The sequence below is a fragment of the Capricornis sumatraensis genome, chromosome 20 (assembly GCF_032405125.1).
Source record: "Capricornis sumatraensis isolate serow.1 chromosome 20, serow.2, whole genome shotgun sequence".
Taxonomy (NCBI): Eukaryota; Metazoa; Chordata; class Mammalia; order Artiodactyla; family Bovidae; genus Capricornis; species Capricornis sumatraensis.
In genome coordinates, this window is record NC_091088.1 from 21,830,634 (window position 1) to 21,853,854 (window position 23,221).

Sequence of the window (23,221 nt, forward strand, 5' to 3'; positions counted from 1 at the left end):
AATGCTAATTTAAGAGCCTGTTGAAAAATGCTTTTCTCTAAAGGGACAGTTCTTTGATAAGGAATTGATATTATTTATACAGATTTTGCTTTGAGTTTCTGAAAGAAAAAAAATCTATATATGAAGTAGTTTTCTTGAAATCAAGTTGCTAAGGTTGTCTCTAGTTAGAATTTTATTTCCATCTTATTATCATGAATACAAAGAAGCCTTATTGATATTAAGCTAAATAAAATGTATTTTAGAAGAGGAATAGTAAACCTAAGACAAGAATTTTAACATCAGAATCATAAGTTTCTGTATACTATACTTGGAAATTACAAGTGAGCATGATGAAATTTTCCTGTGAGTATGAGACTGAAAACTGGTACCTGGGCTATAATTTGAGATCTACACTGCCTTCATCCTGCTTTTTGCTATATATTCAGCCTGGGATTGATACAGCTAGAAAGATTGCTGTTTGAGCAGAGTCTCAGGATAAAAGTAAGAAGGCTAATTAATTGGGAATATAGAATTGACCATACTCTACATAAGCAGATTAAGCTTTAAAATAAAGAGGATTGAAAATATTAATCAGTAAAAAAAATTGGACTTTTGTTACTCCAAAATACATGTATTAAATGTAGACAGGTTTTGAATGGAGATAGCATTTTCTTCTGTTAAGATCAGAGTGAACAGAAATAGTCCAGGTCATACCTTCATCTCTGTTCCATGACCATTTTGAAAAAGAAAATCTTTTAAAAAGTAGTCAATTTCTCTTTTTCCTGCTGTACTTGTAAAAAGGCAGTAGAGAACCTGCAAAAGGTGTGTTGCAAACTATGAAACCACATTCTTATCTCCTGCTAAAAAAAAAAAAGAGATGCTGCATATTAATTAGCACTTTGACCTAGCTCTGTGTCATCTCATTAACAACTCACTGGTTAAAATGAGTAAGATCTCGGAAGACTGAATCATTTAGTTGCTCTTGACTAATCATTTAGTATTCTTGCCCCCTCCCTGCGCCCTCCCTAAGAACCATCCAGTTTCTATGGATGTTAAGATCCCAGCCACCACATTTACGAGCAAAGTCTTATTTATTCATTAAAGGACCCTCAGTTGGATATCTGCTTAACAGTATTTTATGGGCAGTTAATTGGAATTATATGGAAATAATAGAACATAAACCTTTAAAAATATTCTATAGTATATGGCTTTCACTAATTCAGGTGAAATTTAATATTTTGCTCTATGTATACCTTAATGATGGAGAAGGAAATGGCTACCCACTCTAGTACTCTTGCCTGGAAAATTCCATGCATGGAGGAGCCTGGTAGGCTACAGTCCATGGGTTTGTAAGGAGTCGGACACAACTGAGCGACTTCACTTTCTTTCTTTCTGTAGTTCCTTGTGGAGAGGGAAATGGCAACCCACTCCAGTGTTCTTGCCTGGAGAATCCCATGGACGGAGGGGCCTGGTGAGCTACAGTCTGTGGGGTTGCAGAGAGTTGGACACAACTAAGCAACTAACACACACATACCTTAATGAATAATATACAACAAAGCTATGTGACTTTTATTTCACTGTTAGAGCAGAAAGACTCAGTATGCTATTTCCTGGCCCAAGACCTGAACTACCCACTGTGTTCTTAGAAAATAGTTAATTATTACAGTAATTTTTTTATCTTTAGAAAATTTAGACACTTAGAAAATCAATGTTTGCTGTGAAATAGGTAAATAAACCACAAACATGTTATTTTAAACCAAATAAAATGTAATTTCAGATATAACATTTAACTTGTCTTAGAATAAAATGATCATTAGTTATACCTTAAATTTTTGTTTACATTTGAAAGTTTAGAAAATGTTCATGTGAGTCTGTAGAAAGCCATGTACTTTTTTGAGTTTTTTGCATAAATAACCTTAAGAATATTTATCACATAAAAGTCATTTGAAAATCATGATCTTTAGATTGAAATTTTTTTGAGGTTAAACTAGAGTAATGTAAGATAACATACAGTTAATAATAACTTTAAAACTTCCCCAATACCATTATTTAACTTTAATATATTTTCTTATTCAATATTTTTTAAAGAGAAACTAACATATCAGTTGTTTAGCTTTGAAAAAAAAGCCTGACCTCCAGACTTGAGCTTGTGTTTTTAATAAATAATAGCCCCCCTCCCCTTATCCACGAGTATACATTCTATGACCCACCCCCCTGTAGATACCTGAAACCATGGATAGTACCAAATCCTATATGTACTATGTTTTTTTTATGTATACATAGCTATGATAAAGTCTAATGTATAAGTTAAGCATAGTAAGAGGTTAGCAACAATAGCTAATGATACAAAAAGAATAATTTTATAAGTTAATAATTTATAATAGTATACTGCAATAAAAGTTATGGAATGTGGTCTTCCTCAAAGAAAATCCTTATTGTACTGTACGTACACCTCTTCTTGTGATAATGTGAGATGATAAGATATCTACATGATGAAATGAGGTAAGGTGAATGATGTAGGCCTTATGACATAGCATTAGTTTTCTCTTGACCTTTTGAGAAGATGTCAGAAGTGGGATCATCTGCTTCTGGGAATCCTGGATCATGGAGCCTTGACAATGTTGATGATCCAATGTCAGGAGCAGACCATGTCCATAATTAGAGATCTTGGGATGATTGGGGCTACCAGGTAGGAGAAGGACTGTCCTAGATTTTATCATGCTATTCAGGACACAGGCACAGGATTTAAACATTGTCTGTGCACATGCATGCTAAGTTGTTTCAGTCGTGTCCAACTACTGTGTGCGACCCTTTGGACCATAGCCCACCAGGCTCCTCTGTCCATGGGATTCTCCAGGGAGTGGGTTGCCATGCCCTCCACCAAGGGATCTTCCCAACCCAGAGATGGAACCCGCATCTCTTACCTCTCCTGCCATGGCAGACGGGTTCTTTTCACCTGGGAAAGGAAGCCCTATGAATTGTTTATTTCTGGAATTTTGCATTTATTATTTTTGGACTGTGATTGACCACAGGTAACTGAAACTGCAGAAAGTGAAACTGTAGATTAGGGGACTACTATATACGCAACTAACTTTTTTTACCCTTTACATCGGGCATTCATAGTGATGACCTCATTTAGGTACTACTGTAAGATCCCAAATCATAAATATTAGAGCTTTTACATACTTTATAAATTAAGATAGGTGAACAGAAGAATTTTTAGGATAGATGCTTTGAAAACATTAATAAAAATCAAGAGTTAAAACAAGCATGTTCTTTGATTATAATTAAATTAGTGAGCTCTTTAATTAACTATTGTTTTTTCTGCAATGCATGCAAAGTCCTAAAATGTTAAGTTGAGTGAAAAATTTTTTTGAGTTTCACAAAGGATCTTTTCTTTTGAGGAGGGGTGTTAATTTCCTGGAAGTGTTAACAGACTTTTAAAATGATGAAATAAACAAAGCAGTATTTTAAAATATCTAAAATGTTATGTGCATATACAGTTCCCAAACTAATTCTTGGGTTCCTAAAGTTCTTTAGTAAGTCATTTTTTTGGAACTCAATTCATTTTCCAGCAGAAACTATACTTTAAATGATTTGTAACACCCACCAAACTTTTAACCATGTGATACTGATTATTTCTCTGACATTACTATGTTTTTCATCCACTTCTTCCTCCCCCTAGTTTCACTTCCTTCTTTCCTTTTCTTCATGTTTTTCTTGAACTGTAGTGGAAAGATCAAGAGTTTGGGGGCCATGAATTTAGGAAGTAGACAGTTTAGGATCTGGAAAGAAGTTCTGCCACTTATGCTTAAGTGTCTTGAATTTTCTTATCTTCTTGATCATCAGTTTCTTTATTTTGTTTTAAGGATTGACGAGAAAATATACTGAAGCATTTATTGTGGGACAAATACATACTTAAATGATTCTTCTACTTCCTGTCCTTCTTTCTACCCTCCTTCCTCTTTTCAGCCACCATTTGGAAGATAGTACTTGTGAAAATATGTTTCATAGTTCTTGTTAAACAGGCAACTAAGGATGCATATGGGCTCTCTTTATAGGTACTCTGATAGTCACAGAACATCACAAGAAGAAAATGCATCCTTAGATGCTTCTTAACTATTCATCTACTCAGTGAACCAGCTGATATTTATAGAGGCCTTCTCCCTGCTAGTCATTGTGATTGATACACAGTAGTTTTACAACAAGAATCAAATGTGACAACCTAGGAAATATTTCTTTGTCTCTGAGGGCAGGTTAGTTATTCTGATAAACTGCTTATTCTAATCCCAATGTCTGTAACTAAGACAAGTCCATTTGTATTTGATTTTATTCATGATATTTCTTGACCAATTGACCTCAAATATAAAAACCACTTTTTAAGCCTGGAAATCTGTTTCAAGTTAGTGATCAAGTGCCCCCTAGTGTGCGTGTGGACATAAGAAACTGAGTTCTTGATTTTCATTGATCTGTTGAAATTCAAATACAGTTGACACCTTGCTCAGTGTAACCCACAGTTTGGTTAGTGATAAAGATAAAGAGATAAAAATATATAGGTTTATTTTTACATTATTGCTAAGAGCTTTCCCAGCTATCACCCTCCAGGAAACTTCAAGCAGAAAGACATCAATTTCTTAGCACTTTTGCTATCTTTTTCATGGTATCCATGAGATTGCTAGTGACCTAAAGTAAGATTTCTGTGCAGTAGGCATCACTAACATCTTGAAAGTACATGTAATAGAGTTTTGCTTTAAAAGTTGCATCTTGAAAGATTTTTCTTCCATGACTTTCTTAAAACTAAAATTTTTACTTGAATTGCTACTAGAGCTAGAAAAATTGTTTACAAGTTTTTGATCCTACCCTTGAATATATTAGTAAAATTGAACATGAAGCCAGTGATGCCTCAAGCCTGAGAAGACTCTATGTATATATTGTCAGACTGTTGCCCTGAAATAATACTACCTTAAAGTCTGTCATAGTCTGCTCTTCCCTTTACAAATACTATCCTAAGTAATCCTCCTGTCTTCTCTATGAGATGGGAATTATATGCTGTAACTGAAGCTCAGAAGAATTTAGCAGCTCACCCAAGGTTATGCAGCCCATGACTGACTAACTGTTGACTCGTGCAGAAGTCTCCATGGTGATGTGTCACATATAACCTTTGTGGCATTAAGTGTGCTCATTAAAAGTAAAAATTTTACTAGCATATTAAGATACTGATTTGTATCCTGTTTTTATTTGCATGCTGATGGTTAAAAACATATTTCTCAGTCATTTCTGTGTCCTCTGAGTTACCTAGTTATTTACTTTGCTCACTTAACCTTGGTTTTATAGTTTTTATCATCAGTCTGTGTGAATATTTTATATATTAGGTATACTTAACCTCTCAGTATTTTCCTAGTTTGCCCTTAAACTTTGCTTGTGCTGTTGTTGTTGTTGTTTTAATAAATATTTATTTACTTATTTGGCTGCACTGGGTCTTAGTTGCAGTGTTTGAGAACTAGTTCCCTATGCTGTGCTTAGTCTCTCAGTCGTGTCCGACTCTTTGCAGCCCTATGGACTGTAGCCCGCCAGGCTCCTCTGTCCATGGCCAGAGATCAAATCCAGGCCCCCTGCATTGGAAGCTTGGAGTCTTAGCCACTGGACCATCAGGAAGTCCCCAACTTGTGCTGTTTTTTGATGAAATAAATTTAAAATCTTTATGTATTAGATCCCTGTTAATTGAGTTAAGAACATTATATAAATTTGGGATTTTTTGGTATAATGTACAAGATTGAGGATCTACATTTTCCTTTTTTTCATAGCTCATTTCTTAATATATGAATTGCTGATATGTATCACTGTAACTAAGGATTTTTTTTCTTTTTACCCTCAACAATTATTGTTTGAGATAAACCAAGGGTATATTTCATAAACCTTTTCTGTGTATAAAAATGTAGATATTAATGAACCTAATATGTCTTCTAAAGGTTTAAAAACAGCTGTCCCTATTTATATTAATAGAAATACTTGATTCTGTGAGATTTGATACTGTATTGTCAAATGTAAAAGGCATTGCTCTTTTATCCTTGTTTCTTTTTTTAAAATGTTCTGTAGTTGGGCAGGTGTGAGGTCTTTCAGGGATCTTACCAGAAAACCAGTGCCATAGTTGGAGCAATGAGGAGCTCTGTTTTTGCCTCCTGAATGATAAAAATCAATGCAGTAGGGTTGTTGCAGGAAGGGGGATCCCTTCGAGGGCCCGAAACTGGGCTCTTGTCTAACACTCAAAAATGAATTGTCCAAGGAGACACATGTGCTGACAGAGCAAGAGATTTTATTGGGAAAGGGCACCCGGGTGGAGAGCAGTAGGGTAAGGGAACCCAGGAGAACTACTCTTCAGCGTGACTCACAGTCTTGGGTTTTATGGCGATGGGATTAGTTTCCAGGTGGTCTTTGGCCAATCATTCTAATTCAAAGTCTTTCCTGGTGGTGCATGCATCGCTCAGCCAAGATGAATGCTAGTGAGAGGCATTCTGGAAAGAGGACAGACACGCGGTGTCTCCTTTTGACCTTTCCCGAACTTTTCCAGTTGGTGGTGGCTAATTAGTTCCGTATTCCTTACCAGGATCTCCTGTCATCAAATAACTCATGCGAATGGTTACTATAGGGCCTGGCCAGGGTGAGCGGTTTCAGTCAGTGTGCTTCCCCTAACAGGGTGGGGAGGAATGTCTTTTAACTTGATCTTTTAAGTATTTATCACTTTTACCATATGGAAATTAATGATTATGGCAATTAATGTATCCAGATTTGTTAACCCATCAATTTATTATTTTGTTTAATAAATCTCTTGAGTGCCTACCAGATGCTGGTGCTGTGCTAGGTAGTGTGGTATAGATATGAATAAGAATCATACAGCCTGTGGGTTATAGATGAACAGGTGGTATAAACTGGTACATGAAACTAGATATACAGGTATAGTACAGAAAGAGAAATGAGAAGGAAATGCAAAGAAATAAGCTTTTTCAAGATTTGGTTGTCTGTTTGATTCATATCACTGTTAATAAATTAGCACTTATGCTTTCCAAGGATATAAGATTTCTTAATTTATCTGTCATCATTTATAAATAACAAAATAATAAAGATACAATTCATTTCTATAGGATGACAGTGAAACATTAATTATGTAAAATGCCTGTTGGTAATGAAAATTTTTTCACATCTCAGTGATCAGACAAATAAGAAGGGGAAATAATATGCTACTATTTAGAATATCACTGTATTAATCAACCCTGCAGCATAAACTAAACTAATATTAATAAATTGAAATTACATGCCGATATTTGCCATAATCAAGCCCATGTTGACTTGGTTTAAATTGCAAAAGTATATTTTCTTCAGAGAGAGAGAATATCCTATAATACACTCCCTGATTGGGGTAGGAAAAGGATGACATATCAAGGCCTAAATTTTTTATTGTTTCCACCTCTTGATTATCTTTTCCATATAATACACTCCCTGATTGGGGTAGGAAAAGGATGACATATCAAGGCCTAAATTTTTTATTGTTTCCACCTCTTGATTATCTTTTCCATTGTATAGAATATCAGTGTTCTTAAAGGGCAAGATTAATATGTGGTCAGGAAACTCTGAAGAGACTATTATGTTTGAATCGAAATTCTGTCATTTTCTAGCCATGTGCCAGTTGCTTAACCACTCAATGCCTCTGTTTTGCCATCTGTAAGATAGGGGCATATTGAGGATTAATGTATGTGAAATGCTTAAACAATGCCAGGAATGGAGTAAGCGCAAAATGATGCTGGGCTGTTGCAGAGGCAACACTTCTGTGGCTGTTCTGCTGCTGTTTCTCCTCCTTTTTCTTATTATTCTATTATTTTCATTTTTATCACTATGAAAAATATCTTCCAAGAGTTTATAAAGACACCTTTGTTTTTTGTCTATTAAATAACATTGTACATGTACCCTGAAATTGCCCCAGGATAGAAATACAGTGAGAAACAGTCCCAAAGCTGTAAAGAATTTACTATCATTTTTGTGGTTGACTCCCTCCTCTGTTTTTCAGAATTATTCACTGCCTAAAAACAGTACCTAAAAAGCTATGGTAGATGAGCTGTAATTTTTTTTTAAGTAAATATTATGCTTGGATAAATATGTATAAAACTCAGCCTGTTTTTATTATATCTTTTTACTTTTTATTGGGGTATATTATTTTTATTGGGGTATATTGGGGTATGATTAACAATGTTGTGATAGTTTCAGGTGAACAGCAAAGGGACTCAGCTGTACATATACATGTACTCATTCTTCCCCAAACCCCCCTGCCATCCAGGCTACCACATAACAACCTGTTTTTATATAATCAACATAGAACTGAAGATCAAAATGAAATGAGCACATTTTCATAGCTTAATTGCAGTAAAAATAAACACCTCTGCTGACTCATTTTAGGAGAAGTTGGATTCTTTTTTTTGGTTTATTATTCAGTTAACTTTCACATGTCTGAGCATAACAAACTTTAAGATATGCTAATTGCTGGGTCAGAGAGTATGCTTGCTTTAAATCTGCATACATACTGCCAACTTGCACACCAAAGAGGTTATTCAGAATTAAATTTGAGGATCCTACCCCCTACACTGCTCCTTCCCAGCATAGTCACCTCCAGGCCCTCAGAGAATCCATGCTACAGAGAGCCTCAGGTGTCAGTGGGTCTCTCTGAGGTACATTAGAGCAGAAAACAGCAGAGAACACTGACTTAGTACCTTCTTCCCACCCCCAAACACACTAAATTGTCTTCCTTGTTGTATCTTTGTATTTTATCCAGCGTTACCACAAGGAACTAAAACATGAAAAGAGCTTCCATATTTATAATATAACAGCAGCCAAAGACATTGCCCTTAGGCTGGTCAGTGCCCCCTAAAAAATGCTCCATCTCAGAAACATCTTTTAGAATTTAGTGTTAGGAAACACTGTCTTCCCTCAAGGATCTAGTTTTCTTCCTGAGACTGCAAATGCATGATTTTTAGAACAACTTTACTGAGTTAAAATTACAAACATTTTGCCTATTTAAAGATTACATTTCAGTTGTGTTTAGCATATCCACAAAGTTGTGCAACCATGCATGCTAAGTCACTTCAGTCGTGTTCGATTCTTTGCGACCCCATGGACTGTAGCCCGCTATCTGCTAAAGAAGGGAGGTCTACCCACTCCAGTATTTTTGGGCTTCTCTTGTGGCTCAGCTGGTAAAAAATCCACCTGCAATGTGGGAGACCTGGGTTTTATCCCTGGGTTGGGAAGATCCCCTGGAGAAGGGAAAGGCTACCCACTCCAGTATCCTGGCCTGGAAAATTCCAGGGACTGTATAGTCCATGGGGTCGAAAAGAGTCAGACATGACTGAACAACTTTCACTTTCAGGCTCCTCTGTTCCTGGGATACCCTAGGCAAAGATACTGGAGTGGGTTGCCATTTCCTCCTCCAAGGGATCTTCCCAACCCAGAGATCGAACCCAAGGCTCTTATGTCTCCTGCATTGGCAGGCAGGTTCTTTACCATTGGAGCTAGCTGGGGCAGGACAGGGGGTGCAACCATAACCACAATCAATTTTCGAACATTTTCATCACCCCTTGCAAAAAAGCCTATACCCTTTATCAATCACTCCCCACATTACCATTAATCACTTCATCCTTCCACCAGCATTAGACAATCATTAGTCTACTTTAGACCCCCACGTCCAAGGTAAGAGAAACCCAAGTAAGATGGTAGGTATTGTAAGAGGGCATCAGAGGGCAGACACACAAAAACCATAATCACAGAAAACTAGTCAGTCTAATCACACTAGGACCACAGCCTTGTCTAACTCAATGAAACTAAGCCATGCCCGTGGGGCCACCCAAGATGGGCGGGTCATGATGGAGAGGTCTGACAGAATGTGGTCCACTGGAGAAGGGAATGGCAAACCACTTCAGTATTCTTGCCTTGAGAACCCCATGAACAGTATGAAAAGGCAAAATGATAAGATACTGAAAGAGGAACTCCCCGGGTCAGTAGGTACCAAAATGCTACTAGAGATCAGTGGAGAAATAACTCCAGAAAGAATGAAGGGATGGAGCCAAAGCAAAAACAATGCCCAGCTATGGATGTGACTGGTGATAGAAGCAAGGTCCGATGCTGTTAAGAGAAATATTGCATAGGAACCTGGAATGTCAGGTCCATGAGTCAAGGTAAATTGAAGTGATCAAACAGGAGATGGCAAGAGTGAACGTTGACATTCTAGGAATCAGCAAACTAAAATGGATTGGAATGGGTGAATTTAACTCAGATGACCATTATATCTACTACTGCGGGCAGGAATCCCTTAGAAGAAATGGAGTAGCCATCATGGTCAACAACAGAGTCCGAAATGCAGTAGTTGGATGCAGTCTCAAAAATGACAGAATGATCTCTGTTCGTTTCCAAGGCAAACCATTCAATAGCACAATAATTCAAGTCTACGCCCCAACCAGTAACGCTGAAGAAGCTGAAGTTGAACGGTTCTATGAAGACCTACAAGACCTTTTAGAACTAACACCCAAAAAAGATGTCCTTTTCATTCTAGGGAACTGGAATGCAAAAGTAGGAAGTCAAGAAACACCTGGAGTAACAGGCAAATTTGGCCTTGGAATATGGAATGAAGCAGGGCAAAGGCTAATAGAGTTTTGCCAAAAGAACTCACTGTTCATAGCAAACACCCTCTTCCAACAACACAAGAGAAGACTCTACACATGGACATCACCAGATGGTCAACACTGGAATCAGATTGATTATATTCTTTGCAGCCAAAGATGGAGAGGCTCTATACAGTCAACAAAAACAAGACTGGGAGCTGACTGTGGCTCAGATCATGAACTCCTTATTGCCAAATTCAGACTGAAATTGGGAAAATAGGGAAAACCACTAGACCATTCAGGTATGACCTAAATCAAATCCCTTATGATTATACAGTGGAAGTGAGAAATAGATTTAAGGGCCAAGATGTGATAGATAGAGTGCCTGATGAACTATGGAATGAGATTCATGACATTGTACAGGAGCCAGGGATCAAGACCATCCCCATGGAAAAGAAATGCAAAAAGGCAAAATGGCTGTCTGGGGAGGTCTTACAAATAGCTGTGAAAAGAAGAGAAGTGAAAAGCCAAGGAGAAAAGGAAAGATATAAGCATCTGAATGCAGAGTTCCAAAGAATAGCAAGAAGAAATAAGAAAGCCTTCTTCGGCGATCAATGCAAAGAAATAGAGGAAAAGAACAGAATGGGAAAGACTAGAGATCTCTTCAAGAAAATTGGAGATACCAAGGGAACGTTTCATGCAAAGATGGGCTCAATAAAGGACAGAACTGGTCTGGACCTAACAGAAGCAGAAGAGATTAAGAAGAGGTAGCAGGAATACATGGAAGAACTGTACGAAAAAGATCTTTATGACCAAGATAATCACAGTGGTGTGATCACTCACCTAAAGCCAGACATCCTGGAATGTGAAGTCAAGAGGCCCTTAGAAAGCATCACTATGAACAAAGCTAGTGGAGGTGATGAAATTCAGTTGAGCTATTTCAAATCCTGAAAGATGATGCTGTGAAAGTGCTGCACTCAATATGCCAGCAAATTTGGAAAACTCAGCAGTGGCCACAGGACTGGAAAAGGTCAGTTTTCATTCCAATCCCAAAGAAAGGCAATGCCAAAGAATGCTCAAACTACCGCACAATTGCACTCATCTCACATGCTAGTAAAATAATGCTCAAAATTCTCCAAGCCATGCTTCAGCAATACGTGAACCGTGAACTTCCAGATGTTCCAGCTCGTTTTAGAAAAGGTAGAGGAACCAGAGATCAAATTGCCAACATCTGTTGGATCATCGAAAATGCAAAAAAGTCCCAGAAAAACATCTCTTTCTGCTTTATTGACTATGCCAAAGCCTTTGACTGTGTGGATCACAATCAACTGTGGAAAATTCTGAAAGAGATGGGAATACCAGACTACTTGACCTGCCTCTTGAGAAACCTATATGCAGGTCAGGAAGCAACAGTTAGAACTGGACATGGAACAACAGACTAGTTCCAAATAGGAAAAGGAGTACGTCAAGGCTATATATTGTCATCCTGCTTATTTAACTTATATGCAGAGTACATCATGAGAAATGCTGAGTTGGAAGAAGCACAAGCTGGAATCAAGATTGCTGGGAGAAATATCATAACCTCAGATATGCAGATGACACTACTCTTATGACAAAGTGAAGAGGAACTAAAAAGCCTCTTGATGAAAGTGAAAGTCGAGAGTGAAATATTTGGCTTAAAGCTCGACATTCAGAAAACAAAGATCATGGCATCTGGTCCCATCACTTCATGGGAAATAGATGGGGAAACAGTGTCAAACTTTATTTTTGGGGGCTCCAAAATCACTGCAGAAGGTGTCTGCAGCCATGTAATTAAAAGACGCTTACTCCTTGGAAGAAAAGTTATGACCAACCTAGATAGCATATTGAAAAGCAGAGATACTGCTTTGCCTACAACGGTCCATCTAGTCAAGACTATGGTTTTTATAGTGGTCATGTATGGATGTGAGAGTTGGACTGTGAAGAAGGCTGAGCGCCGAAGAATTGATGCTTTTGAACTGTGGTGTTGGAGAAGACTCTTGAGAGTCCCTTGGACTGCAAGGAGATCCAACCAGTCCATTCTGAAGGAGATCAACCCTGGGATTTCTTTGGAGGGAATGATGGTAAAGCTGAAACTCCCGTACTTTTCTATCTCATGGAAGAGTTGACTCATTGGAAAAGACTCTGATGTTGGGAGGGATTGGGGGCAGGAGGAGAAGGGGACGACAGAGGATGAGATGTCTGGATGGCATCATGGACTTGATGGCCATGAGTCTGAGTGAAATCCGGGTGTTGGTGATGGACAGGGAGGCCTGGCGTGCTGCGATTTATAGGGTCGCAAAGAGTCAGACACGACTGAGCGACTGAACTGAACTGAACTAGTCTACTTTATAGATTTGCCTATTCTGGACATTTTATATATACCTCAAATCATATAATAAATCATATAATAAACTAACCAAACTGATCACATGGATCACAGCCTTGTCTAACTGATTGAACTATTAGCCATGCACTGTTGGGCCACCCAAGTTGGACAAGTCATGGTGAAGAGTTTTGACAAATGTGATCCAGTGGAGAAAGGAGTAGCAGACCACTTCATCATTCTTGCCTTGAGAAACCAATGAACAGTATGAAGAGGCAAAAAGATATGACACTGAAAGATGAACTCCCCAGTATGCTACTGGAGGAGTGAAGAAATAACTCCAGAAAGAATGAAGAGGCTGAGCCAAAGTGGAAACAAGGCACAGTTGTGGATGTGTCTGGTTGTGAAAGTAAAGTCGGATGCCATGTGAAGTGAAGTGAAATTCACTCAGTCATGTCCATCTCTTTGTGACCCTGTGGACTATATAGTCCATGGAATTCTCCAGGCCAGAATACTGGAGTGGCTAGCCATTCCCTTCTCCAGGGGATCTTCCCAACCTAGGGGGAGAACTCAAATCTCCCACGTGGCAGCCAGATTCTTTACCTGCTGAGCCACCAGGGAAGTCCAAGAATACCGGAGTGGGTAGCCTATCCCTTCTCCAGCAGATCTTCCTGACCCAGCAATCAAACTGTGGTCTCCTGCATTGCATGCAGATTCTTTACCAGCTGAGCTACAAGGGAAGTAAAGTCTGATGCCATAAAGAACAATATTGTATACGAACCTGGAATGTTAAGTCCGTGAATCAAGGCAAATTGGAAGTGGTCAAACAGGAGATGGCAAGAGTGAACATTGACATTTTAGGAATCAGTGAACTAAACTGAACCAAAATGGGTGAATTTAATTAAGAGGACAATTATATCTACTACTGTGAGCAGTAATCCTTTAAAGAAATGGAGTAGCTCTCATATTCAACAAAAGAGTCCAAAATGCAATACTTGAGTGCAATCTCAAAAATGACAGAATGATCTCTGTTCATTTCCAAGGCAAACCATTCAGTATCACAGTAATCCAAGTCTATGCCCCAACCACTAATGCTGAAGAAGCTGAAGTTAATTCTGTAAAGGACATATAAACCTTGTAGAATTAACACCAAAAAGAGATGTCCTTTTCATCATAAGGGACTGGATTGCAAAAGTAGGAGGTCAAGAGATACCTGGAATAACAGGCAAGTTTGGTCTTGGAGTACAAAATGAAGCAGAGCAAAAGCTAACAGTTTTGCCAAGAGACCACAATGATCATACTTAACAACATATGAGACGACTCTACAATGGACATCACTACATGGTCAATTGCGAAATCAGAGTGATTATATTCTTTTCAGCTAAAGGTGGAGAAGCTCTATAATGTCAGCAAAAACAAGACTAGGAGCTGACTGTGGCTCAGATCATAAACTCCTTATTGCAAAATTCAGACTTAAATTGAAGAAAGTAGGGCCATTCAGGTATGACCCAAATCAAGTCCCTTACAGTTAAACAGTGGAAGTGACAAGTAGATTGAAGGGATTAGACCTGATGGAGTGCCTGAAGAACTGTGGATGGAAGTTCCTAACATTGTACAGGAGATGCTGGATCAAAACCATCCTCAAGAAAAAGAAATGCAAAAAGGCAAAATGGTTGTCTGAGGAGGCCTTACACATAGCCGAGAAAAGAAGAGAAGTGAAAGGCAAAGGAGAAAAGGAAATATATACCCATCTGAATGCAAAGTTCCAGAAAATAGCAAGGAGAGATAAGAAAGCTTTGCTGAGTGAACAGTGCAAAAAAACAGAGGAAAACAATAGAGGGAAAGACTAGAGATCTCTTCAAAAAAATTAGAGGTACTAAGGGAATGTTTATGCAAAGAGGGCACAATAAAGGACAGAAGTAATATGGACCTAACAGAAGCAGAAGAGATTAAGAAGAGCTAGTAAGAACACACAGAAGAACTATACCAAATAGATCTTCATGACCCAGATAACCACGATGGTGGGATCACTCACCTAGAGCCAGACATCTTGGAGTGTGGTGTCAAGTGGGCCTTAGGAAGCATCACTACGAACAAAGCTAGTGGAGGTGATGGAATTCCAGTTGAGCTATTTCAAATCCTAAAAGATGATGTTGTGAAAGTGCTGTACTCAATATGCCAGCAAATTTGGAAAACTCAACAGTAGCCACAGGCCTGGAAAAGGTCAGTTTTCACTCCAATCCCAAAGAAAGGCAATGCCAAAAATGCTCAAACTACCACACAATTGCACTCATCTCACATGCTAGCAAAGTAATGCTCAAAATTCTCCAAGCGAGGCTTCAACAGTAAGTGAACCGAGAGCTTCCAGATGTTCAAGCTGGTTTTAGAAAAGGCAGAGGAACCAGAGATCAAATTGCCAGTATCCATTGGATCATAGAAAAAGCAAGGGAATTCCAGAAAAACATTTACTACTGATTCATTGTGTATGCCAAAGCCTTTGTGTGGATACAGAAGACTGGAAAATTTTACAAAAGATGGGAATACTAGGCCACCTTACTTGCATCCTGAGAAACCTATATGCAGGTCAGGAAGCAACAATTAGAACTGGGCATGGAACAACAGACTGGTTCCAGATTAGGGAAGGAGTACTTCAAGGCTCCATATTGTCACCATGATTATTTAATTTATATGCAGAGTACATCATGTGAAATGCCGAGCTGGATGAAGCACAAGCTGGAATCGAGATTGCCAGGAGAAATGTCAATAACCTCAGATATGCAGATAATATCACCCTTTATGGCAGAAAGCACAAAGGATCTAAAGAACCTCCTGATGAAAGTGAAAGAGGAAAGTGAAAAAAATGACTTAAAATTCAACCTTCAAAAAACAAAGATAATGGCATCCAGTCCCATCGCTTTGTGGCAAATAGATGAGGAAACAATGGAAACAGTGAATTTATTCCCTTGGTCTCCAAAATCACTGCAGATGGTGACTACAGTCATGAAATTAAAAGACTCTTGCTCCTTGGAAGAAAGGCTATGACCAACCTAGACAGCATATTAAAAATCAGAGACATTACTTTGCCAACAAAGGTCCACATAGTCAAAGCTATGGTTTTTCCAGTAGTGATGTATGGATGTGAGGATTGAACCATAACAAAGGCTGAGTGCTGCCGAATTGATGCTTTTGAACTGTGGTGTTGGAGAAGACTCTTGAGAGTCCCTTGGACTGCAAGGAGATCCAACCAGTCCATCCTAAAGGAAATCAGTCCTGAATATTCATTGGAAGGACTGATGCTGATGCTGAAGCTCCAATACTTTTGCCATGTGATGCAAAGAGCTGATTCATTAGAAAAGACCCTCATGCTGGGAAAGACTGAAGGCAGGAGGAAAAGAGGACAGTAGAAGATGAGAAGTTTCAACAGCATCACAGACTCAATGGACATGAGTTTGAAACAGCTCCGGGAGATGGTGATGGACAGGGAGTCCTGGCGTGCTGCCATCCATGGGGTCACAAAGAGTCATACACAACTGAGTGAATGAACAACAACAAATCATGTAATATGGCCTTTATGGCCAAACTTTTTCATTTATCCTGTTCTCAAGTTTCATCCAAGTAGTAACACTTTTTCTCCCCCACCCCTCCCACTTTTTTTTGCCTGTGCCTCCTGATGCAGGATCTTAGTTCCCAGACCAAGGATGAAACCCATGCCCTCTGAAGTGGAAGTGCAAAGTCCTAACTACTGGACCACCAGGGAATTCCCACACTTTGTTCTTTTATGGCCGAATAACATTCCATTGTATGGGTAGACCACCTTTGATTTATCCATTCATCAGCTGATGGTCATTTGTGTTGTTTCCACTTTTTGCCTATTGTGAATAATGCTGCTATAAACTTTCATGAACAAGTTATTGTTTGACATATGTTTTCATTTCCCTTTCATTTCCTACCCTGATTCCTAGGGGTGGAATTACTGAGTCTTATAGTAACCCGACATTGCGAGCCACGTGGCAGAGCAGTTCTCCTGGGTTCCCTTACCCTACTGCTCTCTACCCGGGTGCCCTTTCCCAATAAAATCTCTTGCTTTGTCAGCAGATGTGTCTCCTCGGACAACTTATTTCCGAGTGTTAGACAAGAGCCCAGTTTCGGGCCCTGGAAGGAGTCCGTCTTCCTGCAACAAATAGCGACTCTGACGGGACTCTTCTTTGCTGAGACTGACATCCTGACCACTCGGGGTACTCAGGGGCCAGCTTGCCTGCCAATGGACCAGACCCAGCGGCCGCAACTGGGACCCTTTTGTCCCTGGTCTCCTCCTGACGTGGACAACTGGCCAGAGTGCCTTGACTGATAAGGAACAAGAGACTTTATTGATCTCTCTCCCCTTCCCTCTCTCTTTCTTCTTCTTAACCCTTCCTGTCCTTCCCTGTTTTTCTAGTCCCCTGGGGCTGGATGCAGGAATCTGGTCTAAGGGCCTTCAGCCTGAGCTGAGGATTGGAGACTGATCACCTCCTCTTGGCAGAGAACTCGAATTCTGGTTCTAGTCTGGTCTGATTTCTAGTAGGGCCGAGTTCCAGTCCTCCCTTCTCTGAAGGCCCAGGGAAAACTCCCATAAAGCCTGGGCATCTGTAGGTGGCAGGAGACATCTGTAAGGTCACCCCTTTTGCCCCCCCATCTCCCGCCTCCCCCCCCTTCTTCTTTTGACCTGGCTTCCTTTCCTCCCTTGAAATCTTTGATGTTAGTACTTGAATTCTTGTATTTAAGGGCTTCCCTGGTGGTGCAGAGGTTAAAGCATCTGCCTCCGATGTGGGAGACCTGAGTTCGATCCCTGGGTCAGGAAGATCCCCTGGAGAAGGAAATGGCAACCCACTCCAGTATTCTTGCCTGGAGAATCCCATGGACGGAGGAGCTTGGTGGGCTACAGTCCACGGGTCGCAAAGAGTCGGATACGACTCAGTGACTTCACTTTATAGTAACTCTATGTTTAACATTTGGAGCACTTCTAAACTATTTTGCAAAGTAGGTATACCAATTTGGCTTCCAACCAGCAGTGTATAAGGGTTCTAATTTCTCTGTGTCCTCCCCAACCCTTATTCTTGTCTTTTTTTTGGTGTTAGTTGTCCTAATGGATATGAGGTATTATCTCATTGTGGTGTTAATAAACATTTCCCAAATGACTAATATTGTCAGAGCATCTTTTCATATGTTTACAGTAAATCTTCTTTGGAGAAATGTCTATTCAGATACTGTAGCCATTTTAAAATTAGGTTATTTGTCTTTTTATTGTTAAGTTGTAAGAGTTCTTTGTATATTCAAGATTCAGGTCACTTGCAAGTTATGTGGTTTTCAGATATTTTCTCCCATTCTTTGGGCTGTTCTTGATGGTATTCTTTGAGATACAAAAGCTTACAATTTTGACAAAATCCAGTTTATCTCATTTTTTCTTTGTTACATATATTTTGATGTAATTTTATCTAATACAAAGTCACAAAGATTTACTCTTATATTTTCTTCTAACAATTTTGTACTTTTAGCTCTTACTTTTAACTTTTTAATCTAATTTGCCTTTATTTTTGTAGTTTGTGTAAAGAGATCCAGTTTCATTGTTTTGCTTTTGTATATTGCCTTTCCTAGTACTTTGTCTAGGGGAGAAAACTATTCTTTTCCTACTGAATTGTTTTGGACCCCTTGTCAAAGATCAGTTGACTGTAATGGAAGGGTTTATTTCTGGACTCTGCCTATTCCACTGATCTCTTATCTTTATGGCAGTACCACATTGTTTTAATTACCGTAGCTTCTACCTTTCATTCTGGATGCCTTTTATTACTTTTTCTTGCCTTATTTCTGTGACTAGAACTTCCAGTATAAAGTTGAATAGAAGTGGCAAGAGCAGACATCATTGTCTTGGTTCCTGATCTTTGAGGCAAAGTGTTCTTTTACCACTGAGTATGACATTAGTGATTGAATTTTTTATAGATGCCTTTTTATCAGGTTGAGGAAGTTCCTGTCTATCCCTAGTTTGCTGAACGCTTTTTACCATGATGAAAGGATGTTGAATTTTGTCAAATGTTTTCTGTGTCTGCCGAGATTGTCATGTAGTTTTTTATCCTTTGTTCAGTTGATATGGGGAGTTGCAATAACTGATTTATGGATGTTAAGCCATTCTTGCATTTGTAGGATAAGTCCTAGTTGGTCATGGTATGTAGTAATTTTTGTATGTTACTGGGTTTGGTTTGCTAGTGTTTTTATTGAGTAGTTTTGTGTCTGTATTCAGAAGAGATTTTGATTTGTGTTTTTCTTTCCTTGTGGTGTCTTTGATTTCTGTTTTAGGGTAATAATGGCCTCTTAGAATGAGTTGGAAAGTGTCCCTCTACTGGTTTTTGTAAAATTTTATGGAAGATTGGTTTTAATTTTTCATTAACTGTTTAATAGAATTCATCAGTGGAGTCACATGATCCTGGACATTTTTTGGTGAAAAGTTTCGGTCACTAGTTGTTAAACATTTGTTCATATTTTCTTGTCCTCCTTGAATCAGTTTTGGTAGTGTATGTGTTTCTAGGAATTTGCTCATGTTATCTAGGTTATCTAAATTGTTGGCATACATTTTTTGAGAATATTCTCTTGGAATTCATAAAATCAGTAGTAATGTTCCTAGTTCCACTCCTGAGTAAGTAATTTAAGTCTTTTTTTTTTTTCTTGGTTAGTCTATCTAAAGGTTTGTCAACTTTTGAGTTTTTCAAGAATCTATTTGGTTTCATTTATACTGTACTCCTCTTGCATGCTTTTGATTAATTAGCTCTTTTCATCTGTTGTCTTAATATGAAATATATCTTATTGATTTGAGAGTCTTCTATTTCAATATATACATTTACAGCTATGAATTCCCCTTTGAGGATTGCTTTACCTAAATCCCCTAAAGTTTGGTATGTTGTGTCTTCTTTTTCAGTCATCATCAGAAAGTATATTAGAAAGTATTTCCTAATTTCTCTTTTCCAACCCATTGGTTATTTAGGAATGTATTATTTAATTTTAGTTTGTGAATTTCTGAGACTTCTTTCTGCTATTGATTTCTAATTTCATTCTATTGTGCTCAGTCATGTCCGACTCTTTGGGACCCCATGGACAGTAGCCTGCATCAGGCTCTGCCGTCCATGGGATTTTCGAGGCAAGAGTACTGGAGTGGGTTGCCATTTCCTTCTCCAGGGAATCTTCCAGACCCAGGGATCGAACCCAGGTTTCCCACATTCTAGACAGACGCTTTACCATCTGAGCTACCAGGGAAGTCTGAAGTATATACTTTGTATGATTTAAATCCTGTTATATTTACTGAAGCTTATTTTATGGTCTGGTATGTGAAAGATGTTGCTTGCATATTGAGAAGGATATATATTCTGCTCTTGTTTAATGAAGTGTTCTATAAACACCTGTTAAGTCTAGTTGGTTTATAGTGTTGTTTAGATACATTGTTGATCTAGTAAGTTCCCTTCTTTTTTTTCAGCTGATGAATTAATTAGTCCTAAAGACATTGATCCTGTTCAGCGTTTTGTCCCTCTACAGAATCAACGAAATGTGAGCATGAGGTTTTCCAATCAGGTAAAGAGATTTTATTTAATGATTTAGATTCATCCAGACATTTAAAGCTTAATTAAAGCATAAATTTTATTCTAAATGGATTTTTATTGTTCCTTGTGAGAGCAAGACATTTCTCTGTTCTGGTTAGTTAAGATTTACTTGTGGTAAAGGTTATTTGTTAATGAGAAAGTATGAGTCGGATGTTTCCAACAAGATGTCTCACAGGTAAACATTTTCACCTTCACAGTGGTTGACTTTACGGTATCAAATGTCTTTGAGAAGATTTATGTGTGGGTAGCACTGGGACAGAAAAGATGGCACTGTTACATGAACGCCGCCCCCCACCCCATACTTGATGTCTATCTGAGATGTGTTTCTGTGATAGGCCTAAGTGATGGAGAGAGCTGATCTTTGTACTTGGTGACATGTCGGGGAAAGGAATAGTTAAATTTTTTTTTTTCACGTTTAGTAACTATAGATTCAGACTGTGTTGTGTCAACAAAATAAGTGTTTGCAGGATCAGCAAGATTGATGTTGACTTGAGCATACCCTCAAGTATTAAATGATACCAGTAATGAGGACTGTTAAAATGAAAATGTTGTGTGGATTGTTGAAACTGCCTGAGGAGAAAGGGAATGAACCTGAGTATGTGCCTGGGATTCCAAGCAGTTAAAATGTATTTAATAAGAATAGCATCATCAGTAACAGAAAATATGCTTACAAATAAGCATTATAAAATGCTCCTTTTACTTTAAAAATATATGTATAATACACAAACACACACACATAAATGCTTGTTTTAATGAGAGAAAGGGAAAGCCAGCCAGCCTCGTTAGTAGGTTCTGTCACACTATTTCTCTGCTTCTTTTGCTGGTCCTCAACAAAACATCTAGTTACTATGAGTGGTTTATAGTTGAAAAACTTTGGGGGAGACTTTTAATAAAGATTTTCTCAGGAACATAAAAATGCCTGTGTTCATATGTGATAGAGATTTTATGCTGGTCTGTTAGTTCCCATATAGGAAGAGGTCTGGCCTTTGTCTCTATTTACCACTTGTCTCACTGCAGTACAAGTGTACATTCTGGACGTCTTTGAGACATGCAATTTTACCTGAAGAAATGGGAAAGTGGCAATGTATTTTACTTCATATTGCCTAGTGCTGTGACTCTGAGCCATTTTAAGACTAGTATGTTTCATTTACATAGCGTGTGTGACCCACTTCTAGGGTGATGAAATCTCAAGGCCTTTTTTAGAATATAAAGTGACCTGTTGGTCACAGATTTGAGGTATAGGGGCAGGAACCAGATTACATCAAAGCACACAGCTAACATAATGAATAGTTAAAACATTTACTTCATGCTTGACACATATGATGAGGGCTGTGGGTTATGTATAATTTTTTATATACAATATACTTGCAACTCTCTCGCCCACTCAAAAAATCAGGGTACACATGAGTGAGAGTGAATTTTATAGAGCATTTACTCTAGGTATACTTTTTATATGGAAATATTTATGCCTCCCATGTGGAGCTACATCCTATCTAAGAGCCTTTTTCTAGGGCCAGGACAGAGGCTTCTCTCTTGCAGCCTAGTGGGGATTATATCTGTGCAGTGTTGTATAGTTTCTGACAGGGAGATTTTAGGAAGGGCAGGCAGCAGAAGATTGGTGGGAGGTGTCATTGCTCTACCCTTCTGGGAAGTTGGTTGTGGTAGTATATAAAATAGTAAGGTGCCTTTGCCACTTTCTCAGCTGTTTAAGCAGTAGCCAAGACATAGCATGCTCATATACATTGTTGGGACTAGCTGGCTTGGCTTGATGAAATATGAAAGTCAGACATGGCTCTTTACTTGAAATGCTGGTGTCAGTGGCCTTTCAATCATGATTAACTAAGTCAGATCCTGGAATTAACTGATCTGTGGGAATTGATCCTGCCAAATGTCAGAAAAATATGTAGAGTAGTAAAATTCAGACATTTCTCAGAAATAAGAGACATCTCCTGGCAACCCACTCCAGTATTCTTACCTAGGAAATCCCATGGACAGAGGAGTCTGGTGGGCTACAGTCCATGGGATCACAAAAGAGTCAGAGTCAGACATGACTTAGCGACTAACAACCCAAATGGTTAAACAACAGGTGAATGGTTAAAGAAATATTCTGTATCCATACAACAAAATACTAATCAGAAACAAAAAATTGTGAACTATTGATTTAAGTAATATGGTTAAATCATCTCCTAGACACAAGAGTACCTCCTGCATGATTACATTTATGGGAAGTACTAGAACAAGCAACACTGCACTTAGATATTAAAAGTCAGAACAATGGTTATCTTGCAGTGGGGATGGGGAGTGTCTGACTGAAAAGGAATATAACAAACCTTTCTAGGGTGGTGGAAATACTCTAACCATTGATCTCTGGGTGGTGGTTATAGAGGTGTATATATTTGTCAAAACTTATCCAACAATACACTTAACATTTATGCCTTTCAGTTCAGTTCAGTTCAGTCTCTCAGTCGTGTCTGACTGTTTGTGACCCCATGAATCGCAGCCTGCCAGGCCTCCCTGTCCATCACCAACTCCCAGAGTGCGCTCAGACTCACATCCATTGAGTCAGTGATGCCATCCAACTATCTCATCCTCTGTCGTCCCCTTCTTCTCCTGCCCCCAATCCCTCCCAGCATCAGAGTCTT

General features: G+C 38.7%; 1 protein-coding gene across 1 annotated transcript in view; it reads left to right on the forward strand.

The window, feature by feature from the left end:
- The window catches only part of PHKB (phosphorylase kinase regulatory subunit beta), a 195,251-nt gene that overhangs the window by 87,597 nt on the left and 84,433 nt on the right, over positions 1–23,221 (forward strand). Inside the window, exon 13 of the mRNA XM_068993014.1 lies at positions 20,456–20,550. Within this exon, the coding sequence (XP_068849115.1) occupies positions 20,456–20,550 (95 nt within the window). The remainder of the gene's footprint in view (positions 1–20,455; positions 20,551–23,221) is intronic.